The sequence below is a fragment of the Macadamia integrifolia genome, chromosome 6 (assembly GCF_013358625.1).
Source record: "Macadamia integrifolia cultivar HAES 741 chromosome 6, SCU_Mint_v3, whole genome shotgun sequence".
In the NCBI taxonomy this organism is placed as follows: Eukaryota; Viridiplantae; Streptophyta; class Magnoliopsida; order Proteales; family Proteaceae; genus Macadamia; species Macadamia integrifolia.
The window spans coordinates 22,451,995-22,465,075 of NC_056562.1; the positions used below are offsets into that span (position 1 = coordinate 22,451,995).

At 39.5% G+C, this 13,081-nt stretch overlaps 2 protein-coding genes across 7 annotated transcripts; both read left to right on the forward strand.

Moving 5' to 3' along the window:
* The first annotated feature begins 1,709 nt into the window (after positions 1–1,709).
* On the forward strand, positions 1,710–2,165 carry LOC122082131. The gene has a single exon (XM_042649615.1). It carries the CDS (start codon positions 1,710–1,712, stop codon positions 2,163–2,165), a length of 456 nt encoding a protein of 151 aa, XP_042505549.1.
* A 1,438-nt stretch (positions 2,166–3,603) lies between these two features.
* On the forward strand, positions 3,604–12,597 carry LOC122081766 (DNA damage-repair/toleration protein DRT102). Of its 6 annotated transcripts, XM_042649023.1 has the most exons (6): positions 3,604–4,649; positions 6,380–6,508; positions 6,744–6,798; positions 6,999–7,049; positions 10,594–10,702; positions 11,485–12,597. In XM_042649023.1, the coding sequence occupies exon 1, from the start codon at positions 3,703–3,705 to the stop codon at positions 4,633–4,635; it is 933 nt and encodes a 310-aa protein (XP_042504957.1). In that variant the 5' UTR covers positions 3,604–3,702; the 3' UTR covers positions 4,636–4,649; positions 6,380–6,508; positions 6,744–6,798; positions 6,999–7,049; positions 10,594–10,702; positions 11,485–12,597. The 6 variants fall into 6 exon arrangements, with proteins under 6 accessions (XP_042504957.1, XP_042504955.1, XP_042504953.1 ...); XM_042649021.1 differs by lacking the exon at positions 6,999–7,049 and having other exon boundaries at positions 6,380–6,798; positions 11,485–11,939; positions 12,013–12,597; XM_042649019.1 differs by lacking the exon at positions 6,999–7,049 and having other exon boundaries at positions 6,380–6,798.
* Positions 12,598–13,081: the final 484 nt, after the last annotated feature.

Consider the following 13,081-nt stretch of genomic DNA (forward strand, 5'->3'; position numbering starts at 1 on the left):
AAAAAAAAAAGGTTGAAAAAAGGAGGTTTGACCTATAGCCGTTGGATTAGAATGAGACATATGTCGTGAGCAGATAGGTAATTGGTAGAGAATTAGAGGATAAAGAATTGGAGAAGAGAAAAATCTGGGAATGGTGCACTTTAGAGGATTTTGTTTCCTTGGGCATCCAGATCTTCCCCAACCCTCCAGCCCAAGCAGTGCATATCGAATGACTGAGAGGGCCTTAGATTGAGGTTTAGGTCCTCTTCAGCTGCTAAGACATTTAATGTGGTGTTCGAAGTCTGGGAAGATCAAAGCACACACTCACTTCTCAGCCGACTGGAGAGGATCTGAGTCCCATGGGGTTAGGGGTGAAACAGGGCAGGCTTGGGCCAAGTTTATAGGGGAAATTACCTAGATCCACTAGATAATAAAATAAATTACAAGATAAATAGGTTTCAAATTTATTTTACATTGACTAGTTTCAACTTTGAAAATATTTACTCAATCCCCAAAATTAGTTATTGCTTGTGTGGTTCAAGAAAAAAAATAAAAGTAAACTTTCTAAAATACCCCAACCCCAACCTCAATTCTTTTATTTTTATTCAATTCATTTTTAATCGTATGTGGCACCTACTTCCTCCTCCCCTCTCCTCTTCTGCCTCTTCTCCTTCCTTCTCCACAAAGGCCGCACCCTCCCTCTTGCAACCCCTTGCTCTACAACTCCACCCCAACCTGCAACCCAAAGGCCCTCCAAGAATTGAGGTTGGGGTTGTTTCAGTTAATCCATTAAAAACAATTGGATTTAAATACATGGTAGCACTTAAGGTTATATTCAAAGAACAGATTGAAAAGTACCGTCTTCACAACCAGCTGCGGTGAGAAATGGAGATACAAAGTAGTCTCAGCCTCCTCAATGTTCTTTGAATCCCAAACTTAAGAGTTGTATGAGATGTCCATGGGAGACAAATGTCGGAGATTATGCAGCTTTGAGGTGGCTCCATTTCTTGAAGAGATTGTTCTAAGGCTGGTTGGAGCATGCTCGCAGCGTTGAAGAAGCTTATGATTAGATCTCGTGAGCGGACATGGTCGATGTTCTCACACCCTTCAGGTAACTCAAATTCTGTTGAGGGGAAATGAAGTTGGAGAAGTCGGATTAGGAGGCCAGATTCGGTGGCCCGATTGATGATTGGCTTTAATCGGAAGGCGTTGACTAGGGTAGTGACGATGGTGGTAGTGATGCCTTGTCGGGCTAACAATCTAGCTATGTCGGTCATAGGGATCATGTGGCCTTAGGCTATTAAAGGAATCATAATGAAGTGAAGCTGATCATGGTGATTGTTGGAAGCCATGGCCATGGGAGTTGAAAATTTGGTTCAGAGAAATAAGAGCTTCAAGTTTGATGAACAAAATGTTTCAGATTTTCAATTTCTCCCTTTAGTAATATATATCGTTACTAGTTTAGAATGTTCTAAATCCGCTGAACTGGTCTGTGGCTAGTGGCTATGCACATGGCATCATGAGCCATATGAGGTTGTCTCTGTTGGCGCACAAAATCTAGATGATTAATTAGTGATGTAAGTGCTTACATCACTTTGACTAAAAACCTCCATATGTATCTTACCAGAAGCCAACATTTAAAGTGACTTCTATCAAGCACATTTCTTGGCATTCTCCCCCCCCCCCCCTCCCCCCCACCCCCACATTGAATTACATCAAGGTTAATGTAGATGGTTCATATCTTGGTTGTCCGAGACCAGCTGGAATTGGTGGCGTATTTAAGGATTGCAATGGCCATTCTCTCTTGTTTTTCAGAATATATTGGACACTCTTACTCTTATGTGGCGGAGGCTCTTGCTATTAGAAAAGCCCTTGTTATTGGTTCTTCAAAGCAGCTTTCTCATCTAATGGTTGAGAGTGATAATTTGGGGGTTATCAATATGTTAAAGTCTCAACCTGAACATATTCCGTGGAAGATAGCTTCTATTATTAATGATTGCCATCATCTTTGCTCTAGCTTTGAATCAATGATATTTACACATACTATGAGACAGGGCAATGCAGTTGCTTATCAGTTAGCTTTGTTTGGTTCTCGAAATCGTCTTGCTACTATTTGGGATCGTGCCCCTCCTCATGTTTTATTTCTCTCTTTGTATGAATACTCTTGTGGGATCTCTTTCCCCTGATCTGTTTCTATTTCTAATGTATAAGTTTCTTTTCTATCCAAAAAAAAGTATCTTACTAGATACTTTACACTTTTTAGAAACCTGAGACTACTTTGTATCTCCTTTTGTGGAGAAGGAAGGAGAAGAGGCGGAAGAGGGGGAGGGGAGGAGGAAGTAGGTCCCACATGCGATTAAAAATGAATTGAATAAAAATAAAAGAACTGAGGTTGGGGTATTTTAAGAAGTTTACTTTTATTTTTTTCTTGAACCGCACGAGCAATAACTAATTTTGGGGATTGAGTAAATATTTTCAAAGTTAAAACTAGTCAATGTAAAATAAATTTGAAACCTACTTATCTTGTAATTTATATTTCTCATCTAGTGGATCTAGGTAATTTCCCCTTTCTTAAAACCCTAACCTAACCTTAGGTCCTCAAAATTCAACCCAGCCCCCAGCCAACCTTGCTAAGTTCATGTTCAGGCCCAACCCTGCAGGGTTCATACCAACCCAACCCGACCCTAATTACCCCTCACAGGGTTGAGTTGGGTCAGGCTGGCTAGGTTGGGTTGACCTTGGCTTCTGCAATGGTTAGATTAACCTTTTTTTTTTTTTTTTTTTTAATTAAGAGGAAAAACACACAGTATAAAGCGACTACATTAGGATTTTGTACAAATACTAGAGGATATACTTCCTGAGTTAGCTATGGCGAATAACTGATGTATGAATGGGCAACTATTTATACTTCTTGAGTTGGATTAATCTTGATTGACCTGTTTTTATCATTCATATCTTATACATTAAAAAATTATAGAAAATTGAAATATCAACAGGAGCTCTAAATTTTAATATAAAGATTCAAGGTTAAATTTTAAGTCGGGTTAGATCAGTTAGGACGGGCTGAGGCCTCAACCCGAGTCCGGGTTTTTCAATCCTAACTCACCCTTAAAATCATAGAAATTGACCCAAGTCTTATTCAAGTTGAAAACAAGCTAGACCGAATTTGAGTGATCAAGGTCAAATTTTCACCCTAATTTGGGAGAGCGAATCAAGTTTCCTTACAAAAATGTATAAGAATGATTTTAACCCATGAATTTATAATCTTAATTTTTTCTCTCTTCATATAATAGATTCTAAATCCAAGGATTTAGGGCGAACATTTTCGTAGGTGAACCTGATCCGTTCACCTACTTGGGTGCTTGGTGCTTGGTGCTTCCCAGAGGGGGGAGGGGGGGGGGATCTGGATTGCGGCGTCAGGTCTCCAATGCGGCGTGTTCCTCGTACAGCGAGCCGCAGTTTACAGCTTGTCACTTTGTCTTGTATTATTGAAGAATAAAGATCCCCTCCCTCGTGCAGGAGTCTCGAATTGTCGATCCTAATCTAGGCACTACACAGTGGCAGTTCCGTAATTCCACGCATAACCCCAGCGCCTTTTTAAAATAAAAACCCAAGCATCATCTATCATCTATCATCTTCCATCTTCCATCTTCCATCTTCCATCTTCCATTTCTAAGTCTCTCGCGAGTTAACCCACTAGTTTCACTATCCTCTCTGCAATCCATGTCTCAAGATAGCTCCCCCCGCCCTCTCAAGATCTTCGCTGGTGCCGATGCCTTTGGCTGCAACCTCAAAGATGCCCTCGTTGCCCACCTCCGTTCCCTCGGCATCGAAGTCGAAGACATCGGCACCGGAAAATACTACTCCATCGGTGAAGAAGTCGGCCGTCGCGTCAGTAATGCTGCAAACTCTGCCGGCACTCCCACCACTGAAATCCGTGGCCTTGTCGCTTGTGGCACCGGCGTTGGTGTCTCCATGTTCGCCAACAAATATCCTGGTGTTTACGCCTCCACCTGTTTAACTACCGAAGAAGCTCGCAACGCCCGATCCATCAGCAGCTGCAACGTTCTTGCCGTCTCTGGCATGAACACCGCCCCTGAGACTGGCATTGAAATCCTCAAAGTTTGGCTCGAAACCCCCTTCAAATCCCCGTGCCCTGCATCAGGAAACAACCCATGGCCCCAAGACATAGAAACCTTCCTTGACGAATCGATTTCCGAGATGTCGAAGATCGGAACTAAGGAGCCAGAGAAGCAGGATACATGTGCGATTTGTTGTTTGGCTAAGAACAGGGAGTTCAGTCCTGTGGAGATCATGCCTGGTGCGTCGATGAAGATTGTCAGAGAGAGCCCAACATCGGCGATTGTGAGATTTAAGGCTGGGAGTGTTGAACCGGCGCATCATCATACGTTCGGGCATGATTTGGTTGTGATGAAAGGGAGTAAGAGGGTTTGGAATCTGAGTGAGGGGGAGAAGTATGATTTGGGGGTTGGTGACTTCTTGTTTACCCCTGCAGGGGATGTTCATAGGGTGAAGTATTTTGAAGATTCAGAGTTTTTTATCAGGTGGGATGGTCATTGGGATATTTTCTTGGATGAGGATCTTGATGCAGCCAAAGCAGCAATTGAGAAGGACTTAAATGCGTTCCCTGTGTAACATCCTCTCTATATATGAGTCTGAGTTTGTAAAGATGAGTTTTATGTGTGGATATGTGATAACAACTTGGTATTTTCCTGATATTGGCGCTGTTTGTTGTTACCGTTGCTTGCTGTTATTTAAAACTTCATATTGATGCTGGCTTGTGTTTGAGGAAATTCTCCCCATCACCCTGAATTTAATTATCTGGTTTCCTAGAAGTAAAATTTAAGCTCGTGTAACATTTCAGCTCATACGGGTTCTTAAGATTGCGTTTATGGGGAAACAAATATTATTTATAAATATTATTTTATATTTTTTGGCCTTTTTGGTATTTTTTTGGTTGATCATGATTAATAAGAATACTTGAATGTGATTGACAACGGAAAATAATCGAGCCATATGATGTTATTGCGCTCCTCCATTGTGCCAAGAAAACCAATCATTAAATTACCATCATTATCTTGGTAAAACATTCTGAATCAAATTTTTTGTATTGCACATCGGGAAATTATTTTCTCCCTTTCTAGTCCTTATGACTTCCATTGGTTGTAAGGGAATTGCAAATATTTCATATATTTTACACAAAAATTAATTTTTGGTGTTTGGTTGCAAGAAAAGTAAAAATTACTATGTAACATAATTTTTTAGTTGTCATTTATTTTTTCTGCAACCTCGATTAGTTGTAGGTTTATGTGTGAGAGAGAGGGAGAGAGAGCTCTTACTGTTCTGGGTAGAGAAACGTAAATAGTCAAGGGGAAAGTAGGGTTTTGGTGAAATTAGGGTGAGGGTTTAGAGGGCATGTTGTTGAGGGTTTGAGCCGGGAAATAGCCTCTGCAAAGTGGGGGTAAGGGTACTCAGACCCCCCAGTGGTGGGACCCTTGTGCATTGAGTATGCTCTTATATATATTTTTCCTGCAAATTCCCACCGAAGTGGAAAAATTTTCCTTGTATATTATATACTTTGGAACTTCCCGAGTCATTTCCTGATTGAAAATGCACAAAAATAAAAGACCCAAGGGAAATCACTCATTGACCTCTCAACCTTAACCTCTTTGCCATGGCCTTGCCTTGGCATGACAAGCTGTGAGATTTTGATGGTAGTTGTAGAGTAAACTCTGCTTCCTATGGGCAGAGTTTTACTTCAATGAAAGATGGTTAAGACTCTGGCAGGGAAGCCCAAAATGGGGTTGGCTGTGAGGAATCAGGCCAAGGCTGCAGTGATTGTGATTTTGGAGAAGAAAAGCAATTCTGGTCATTATAGGGTCTCAGAAGCTCCAGAGGAAGGGAAAGGTAAAGCTAGAGACTGATGGTCAATCTAGGTGACGAGGTGTGGGCAGACAATTGTAAGTAAGGATGATGGGCAATGATAGTTGTGGTTTGAGTGCCAACAAGGTTGGTGGGCAGGAAGAAGAAATAGCACTGCCCCGTTCCCTGAAAGGGTATGCTGGGACCTTTATTTTCTTTTTAATGAAAATGATGAAATTAAATTGTATCCATTCTTATTTATGTCTTACTTTTTCTTCTCCTGGTTTGCTTGATTGTTGTTTTTTGAGTTGCTCGTTTTACTATCATCATCTTAATCCTCTCTTAATCAGTTTTAGCTATAATTATCTATTTGTTTTAATCTTGAGTATATTTTTATGCTGATAATGTCAAGCTGTACCTGATTCTCCTATCATTGTAAGATTTTACTGTTGGTTAGAACATTTGTTGGAGTTCAGTATATCTAACATGGTTTTTATAATGAACATTTACTCCTCAGGTTCAGGTGGGAGAATCCCCAGTCTATAGGACTGGGAGGAAGTTGAGCAAAAGAAGGGTTTGGTCAGGTATTTGTGGGTCGTCATCCAAGGGATGGAATGAGCGGTCAACAGGTTTTGGCCCTATGAAGGTATTTAATCAATAAAATTCAACCACTAGGAGCTTGTTTTGGTGTTCCATTAGGTAGTGCTAAAATTTGAACATAGAAGCAACAAAGGGTGTAAGTATGGTCCTCCGTATGAGTGGCAAGTTTACAGGTTAGTTTGTTGAGTTGGATTTCACCATTATTATTGGTGGTGTTGTTGATGTTCAATTATATCAGAAATTAATGCATATTTCTTGTTGAAAAACAATCTTGGTGGCAGTCGTTGAGTGCCAAAAGTACACTACGATCGGAGGCAAGGGAATTATTATGTAATGGTATGATTCGTACTTGCTATGTCAATATTTTGGTCAGTCAGCCAGTCTCTTCTGTTTTCTGTCTCGGTGACTGTGATTTCCATTGCCTGGTATGGAATTTTATTACAACTCTTTATCCTACATGCTTTTAGTGGTTTTTTCCCCAACTTGTCTTGAAGAATCAATGAATGGGTGGATGAAAAGAATCTTCATATCCACAGGTCATGGACATGTTTGGGCCAAGCTTTATGGGATTTAGGGAATTCTTTAGGGTAGGTGTAAGTTCTTCTTCATTTCATACAGTCAGCATTGCCTCCTTACATTGAACCATTGATTATTTGATTCGGTTATCAAGTGTTCACATGCTAGTTACATTCTTTATGCCATGAACCAATGGACAGAGGGAATTTTATGTTTAACTTCATCTTCAATTTTAGTTTAACTAGTCAATCTAGATGAACTTTAAAGTGGCATTGCATTCTCATTCTTTATCATTTATACCCCTTCTATTTTCCTTTGGTACAATCTTAGTTATTAGAAGGGGATGATGTAGAACATCTGAAGCTGCAAATATCATGCTCATTTTGGCCCCCACTTGCTCCCACTAGAGCAACCGCTGAAGCCATTTCTTCACCAAACAGAGCTTGTTTTGTTAGGAATAAGTCTAGGGTGGATTGTATATGTGTTGGGCCTTCAGTCCATGTTCTTGAAGATATATATCTTGCAGTTGTGAGCTTGGTTTGACTCATCAACTTAGCTTTACATTAGGTGGTACTAGAGCACGGCAGAGAACAACCTTGAAAGACTGTAAGAGCTGACATGACCAACAGTGAATTTAATCCCTGGACTTTTGATTATATTTTTAAAATGTTGATACAAGTGAATCAACAAATGGTGCGAATGGATGAACTATTAGCTAGCAGCCACGTGTTGGTGTCCCAGAATCATTAATAGCATGGTTAGCACCTGTAAAACCTCTATGAGAAGTGAAAATATCTTTATTCAAACCAAAAGAATTTGAAGTCAAGGTTCCCTTTGAAGAGATAGTTTTTAAAGCTTCAAAGATAGAAGGTGAAGAAATTGAAGATTCCACTGAAGAGTTCTATGTTGAAGAAAACAGAGTAGATAATATTGAAGCCGTGGACGATGAGGTAGTGGTTGAGAGCACTCCACTACAAGTCTTTTGAGATTCATTATGAAAAGGAAGAGCTTGTGTCTCCAATCATCGATGAGAAGGTTACCAGCATTGATGACTCTATACATACGACATTCACAATTGGTATTAATTCAGAAGCTGAGCATATAGAGTTTGTTATGCCCTCATTATTCTTTGAAGAGAAAGCTCCACACCTTGAAGACTACATCCCAAAAGCCTACAAGCAACCTGGATTCTTATTGGGAATGGTTACGTCTGTAACTCACATGTTGTTTCTCCCTCATTACTCCAAAATTTGAGGATTAATTTTTTCAAGAAGGGGGGAGTTTATGCAGATTCTTCACCAGACTGGTTTTGTTTTTTAGGAATAAGTCTAGGGTTGGGTTGTATATGTGTTGGGCCTTCAGTCCATGTGATTTTGAGTGTAATAGGCCACTTTTATGAGTTGAAACTAGGGCTATTATAGTTGCATACTGGATTAACTTATTAAATAGGCAATCAATTGTGGGGTTTTATGTTTTGGAACCTTCCAATTGCTAGGCTGTATTCCCTCCCCCATTAGTCATCATTAATAAAGAAGAGGAGACTCCTAAAGCTCCCACGATTTTGACAAACTGTTCTTGTGTCCGATCAAGATTGTGGAGCTGCTGTATGATCTGGTTGACTCTTTGCGGTGTGAAGCCCAAGAGGTCTTCTTCTTCTTCTTTCCATTACGCAAAGATCTACTGCTGCTGTAACTGATGACAGAAGTTTCTATTTTGGTTGGTGGTTCCCTGAAGCAGTTTCAACCATCAGAATTGGCTGAAACTTGGATCGAGCCTCCCTCCCATAAGGACTTCCACTCAACCAGAAGACCTGGTCATTCTGATCAGCCATATGAGAGATTTTGAAAATCTCATAGATTCTGTTTTGGTGCTTTTCTCCACCCATACTTGGAACCGATAGAAGTTTCTCCTTCTATTCTGAACCTCTCTTTTCCTATGATATAAGTTCATGATTGTTGAACTGTGACAGACTTATATAAGTTATATTAGACCTTGTTAGACTCTATTTGATTATCTACTGATCTGATCGGATCTGAGAAACTCCAACTCTTGATATCTATAGCTTGCTGTGATCTCCTATTCTAGTCTGATTTCATGTGCAATTGTTGGACTGGTTTATGGCTGTTCTTTGATTTAAAAATCCTGCTGCTGTGAGATTGGTTTGACTCGTCAAACATTTAGTCAAACATTTATTCAATTGATATTGATGATTGTAAACCCATAATTACCATGGTGAAGGCTAGATCCACCTTCAACTACCAAGGTAACCTAGAACGGAAAAACAAAGGATAAACAAAAAGCATACTTTCTATTACAATATTGAAATTGAAGGGTGGAAAAATAAAATACCTTCGGTGTAGATATTAACAATTGCATTCAGGACCTTGTCTTGGACATACAGACTAAGGTATTCCAAGAGTATCGGTGACAAAGAGTGTCTCTTTGGAAAAGGGCGGTAGTTGAGGTCCCCGTTAACGCTCTGAGGTCTGTGAGTGTGAGCGCTAACAGTAACGAGGAGAGAAGGGAAGGGAGAGAGTAGGAGAAGGAAAATCCAAAGAGTAGGAGAGAGGAAATGAAGTGAGAGAGTAGGAGAAGAAAAGTTGAGAGACAGAGATTGTATTGAAACTAAAAATTGGTAATTTTAATTCTACAAAAAAAGGGGTAATTTTATGAGTTTTTATTGGCAAGGAAACTAAGCAAGGTTAGGAAAGCAATTGACGGGAGATAATTTAGAAAGATATGGATTTTTGTTTGGTAGATATAGATTGGGACAAAGTAGGGGGAGAGAGAATATTTACAAAAGATATTTCAGAAATAGAAGAAGCCAATGTGAGAAAGAAGAAAGAATTATTTCAGAAATATAAGGAAAGTGGGAAAATGAAAGGAGGAGAGATAAGGAAGGAAACGTGTGAGGAATAAAAAAACTTAATTTTTAAATGTTAAAAAATATAAAGGGTATCAATAATATCAAAAAAATAAAAAGGCTTGACAAAGAAAATATTGAAGAAGATAGGGTATTTAAATAAGCTAGAAGGATAAAGTAGTAAGGAGAAAGATTAACCACGAAGCATGAGTTCATGCTTTTATATAATAGTATGATATGATTTTGACAAGCAAAAGAATCGACCATGTGCATTTGTCTAAGTACCATACCTTATGCAATTCATTGCACAAAAAAGTGAATATTCTGCCAATTGTAACAGAACAAGTTCTGGATCTCCATTTCCAACAACCAGACAGTCCAACATGCTCCTCTTTCTTGTTTTATGAGCTATGGCCTTGCTGTGCAATTGACTGGTGAGAGCAGATCTTCTTGTCCAAGGCAGTTGGACATATGAAAAGAAGCAGAACCAAAAATCACTAGGAACCTAGGCATGAGGAAGTTGATGACATAAGACGTTTTGACCTCTAAAATTAACGAAGTTATCTTGCATGATAATTGGTTTCAACTTTCAACTCTAGCTTTAATGCTTTATAGGTTGGGGGTTAATCCTGGAGGGTAAAGAAGGTTCTTGAGGAGTCAGGCACTCGAGCTTGGACCTGTTGTTCAATTCCACTTTTTCATTTTCTATCTTCACCATTGAATTCTGAACTTTTGGGGCTGAATGCCTGCAGGTAACCAATACACTCAGCAGTCTTATAGAGTCAGCGACTCCTTCCCGCTCAAGTGGATTAACAAGAAGTTGAAAGAAGGATTCCATGTAATGCTGGCTTCAGTGATCAGGTCGAGTTCCACTTCTTGTACCATTCTCAGTACTTCTGAGTTCTTCTTGCTTTTCTGAATCTACTTTGAAAGGATTGGTCATTCAAGTGTCTTGATGTGAATCTCAGTAAAATGCCTTCATTTTTTGTGGGTTCTTTTAGTCACATACTGATTCTGTATATGTTAGAAGTGAGAAAAAAGTTGCATTTTCACCAGAAACGCCTAGAAAGCAAGGTTTAAAAAACTGGAATCAGGAAAATGTTTCTTTTTTTGGAAACTATTTTACTGAACTATTCATGGGGGGACATTCTTTTGCATTTATAATGATGAGAATGTTTCTTATGTTACAGTAATGACCTGATCTTATGGTTTAAGAATTGTATTCTTGTTTGATGGATCTTAGGATGTAATGTTGTGTGTGCTAAATTCAGCAAACTTGTTTTCTTGAGAGGTTGGAATGTTGTGTCTGCTATGTTCAGCAAACCTCTTCTCTTGAGACCTCAAATATTTGTTCTGGCTACCACATGATCATAAATTTTAGGTGGTTGGCTTTTCAGCTACCTATACTTTAACAGCAACATGGTTGATCAGAAATGTAGCTGTATTGCATCTAGCTTCCTAAACAGCAACATATCGATCAGGATTGGAAGATTTGTTGTGCAGGATGCCTGACTTAACTAATTACCAGTGATGCCATTTGAATCTAAATCAATTTAGTGAAGATAGAAGTATTCATTTTATGAATAACGATTTGAAATATACTTAGCATTGTAGATTCTTTGATGTCTGATTATTTTTTGCAGCTTGAGCCAATTCAAGTTCTCCTATTAGTCATGTTCGAAAGTCTTTGTTAATGGTAGTATGTAATATTGTGTTCTGAAACATGAATATAAAAACGTGCCTCATTGAAGATCTCTGTTTCCTAGAGTGAAGTAGTTCTGTGACTTCTCCATAAAAGGATGGTGAAGAGTTTTTTCTTGCCTTCCATGGCTGCCAGCAACAAAGAAAGAGTTGGGTTATCATAACCAAAGAAACTACATTGATGGTAGGGCGTTCCAAGTAGATGGGTTATAATGGGGTTCTGCATTCAGTTTATTTCATTGCGTCTCTGTACTATGGGAGAGACTGGAGAAGCCAGAGAGCTACCCATCTATTATTCTCCGTTGGTGGTGACTGCCGGACATGGTAGAGCTCGCTGGAGTAATCAACAAGTGCTGGAGTTGAACATCATCTGGAGGGATTAAAGGGCCTAATGGAGGTAGGAGATTACACTTTTTAATTTTTCGTTGCGATGAAATTTTAGTTCGCATGGCACTAAAATGCATTGCTAGGGTGCTTGTGGGATTCCACATCCTCTGCAGCAAACGTTGAGGTGTGGTGAACATCGGATGGCTAAGAGCATTTGGGCATCCGTCCCAAGGGGATCCCAGCTGCTATATGCTCATTGCACTGGTGCAGTGGCTGCAAGCGATTTTCACATGTTTGATGGACTAAGGTATACTGTATCGGAAACCACTTCTACTAAATGCACAGTGCTAACGTATGCCACCCTACATGTAACATTTGTGCTTGGGTCATCCACTATGGTGCGCCTAAATGATGCGGTAAAATGAGCCGTAAGGTGTGTTGACCCGACATCTCGACCTGATATCATAGTTTGAGGTCTTGGTGGGATCTCGTTAAAAATCTTGTTTTTCGGCTTTGGCGAGTTGAAACCTTAGGAGATGCTGGAAAACGAGTTTTAAACATCATTTTGATGAGATTTTTCACATTTCTTGTTAGATATCAACTCTCTCTCTAGATCTTGCATGTCTTGCTCTGTTGTGAAGAAAAACCCCTACAATGTTGTGTTTTTGTGCTTCTTGTTAACTCTCACCTTATCAACTTCAACAATTGATAATATCAACCTTTGATCAGCCCACGGATTGAAAAACCCAACCCAACCCAGGCCCCAAATTTTTTTGGCGGGTTTTGGGTGGGGTTATGCTCAAGCTCAATGCTCCGTACTTCGACCTTTTGGTTCAACCGTTCAACTACATTGCTTTGCATAGCTAATATTAATTCTGTGAAAATATTATTGACGTTGTCATCATGTCATCATATATTGATTTTCATATCAATTCATCAACATCTCTGAAAATGTTTTGGAGAATTCCCGTTTCTGTCCGAAGAATGGTGATCATTGACAAGGCGAACCCTGTAAAGTGAGACAGAGCCAATCGTTGACATCCGCTATAGGGTAAGCACCTCCTCTCAAGCTTCTTTGACTGATTCTATCATAGAGGCCAGTGATAGACAATAACTCTTCTCAAACACAGCTTACAATATTCATCGTATTGTGCTTTCTAAAGAGCAATTCTTCTCAAAATTTCAAAAGGTGCTGAGTTATAATCCCATTCT

Bases quoted from the DNA above. Each gene is read 5' to 3' on its own strand.
- LOC122081766 (XM_042649019.1), top strand. From the start codon at position 3,703: ATGTCTCAAGATAGCTCCCCCCGCCCTCTCAAGATCTTCGCTGGTGCC.
- LOC122082131 (XM_042649615.1), top strand. From the start codon at position 1,710: ATGGTTCATATCTTGGTTGTCCGAGACCAGCTGGAATTGGTGGCGTAT.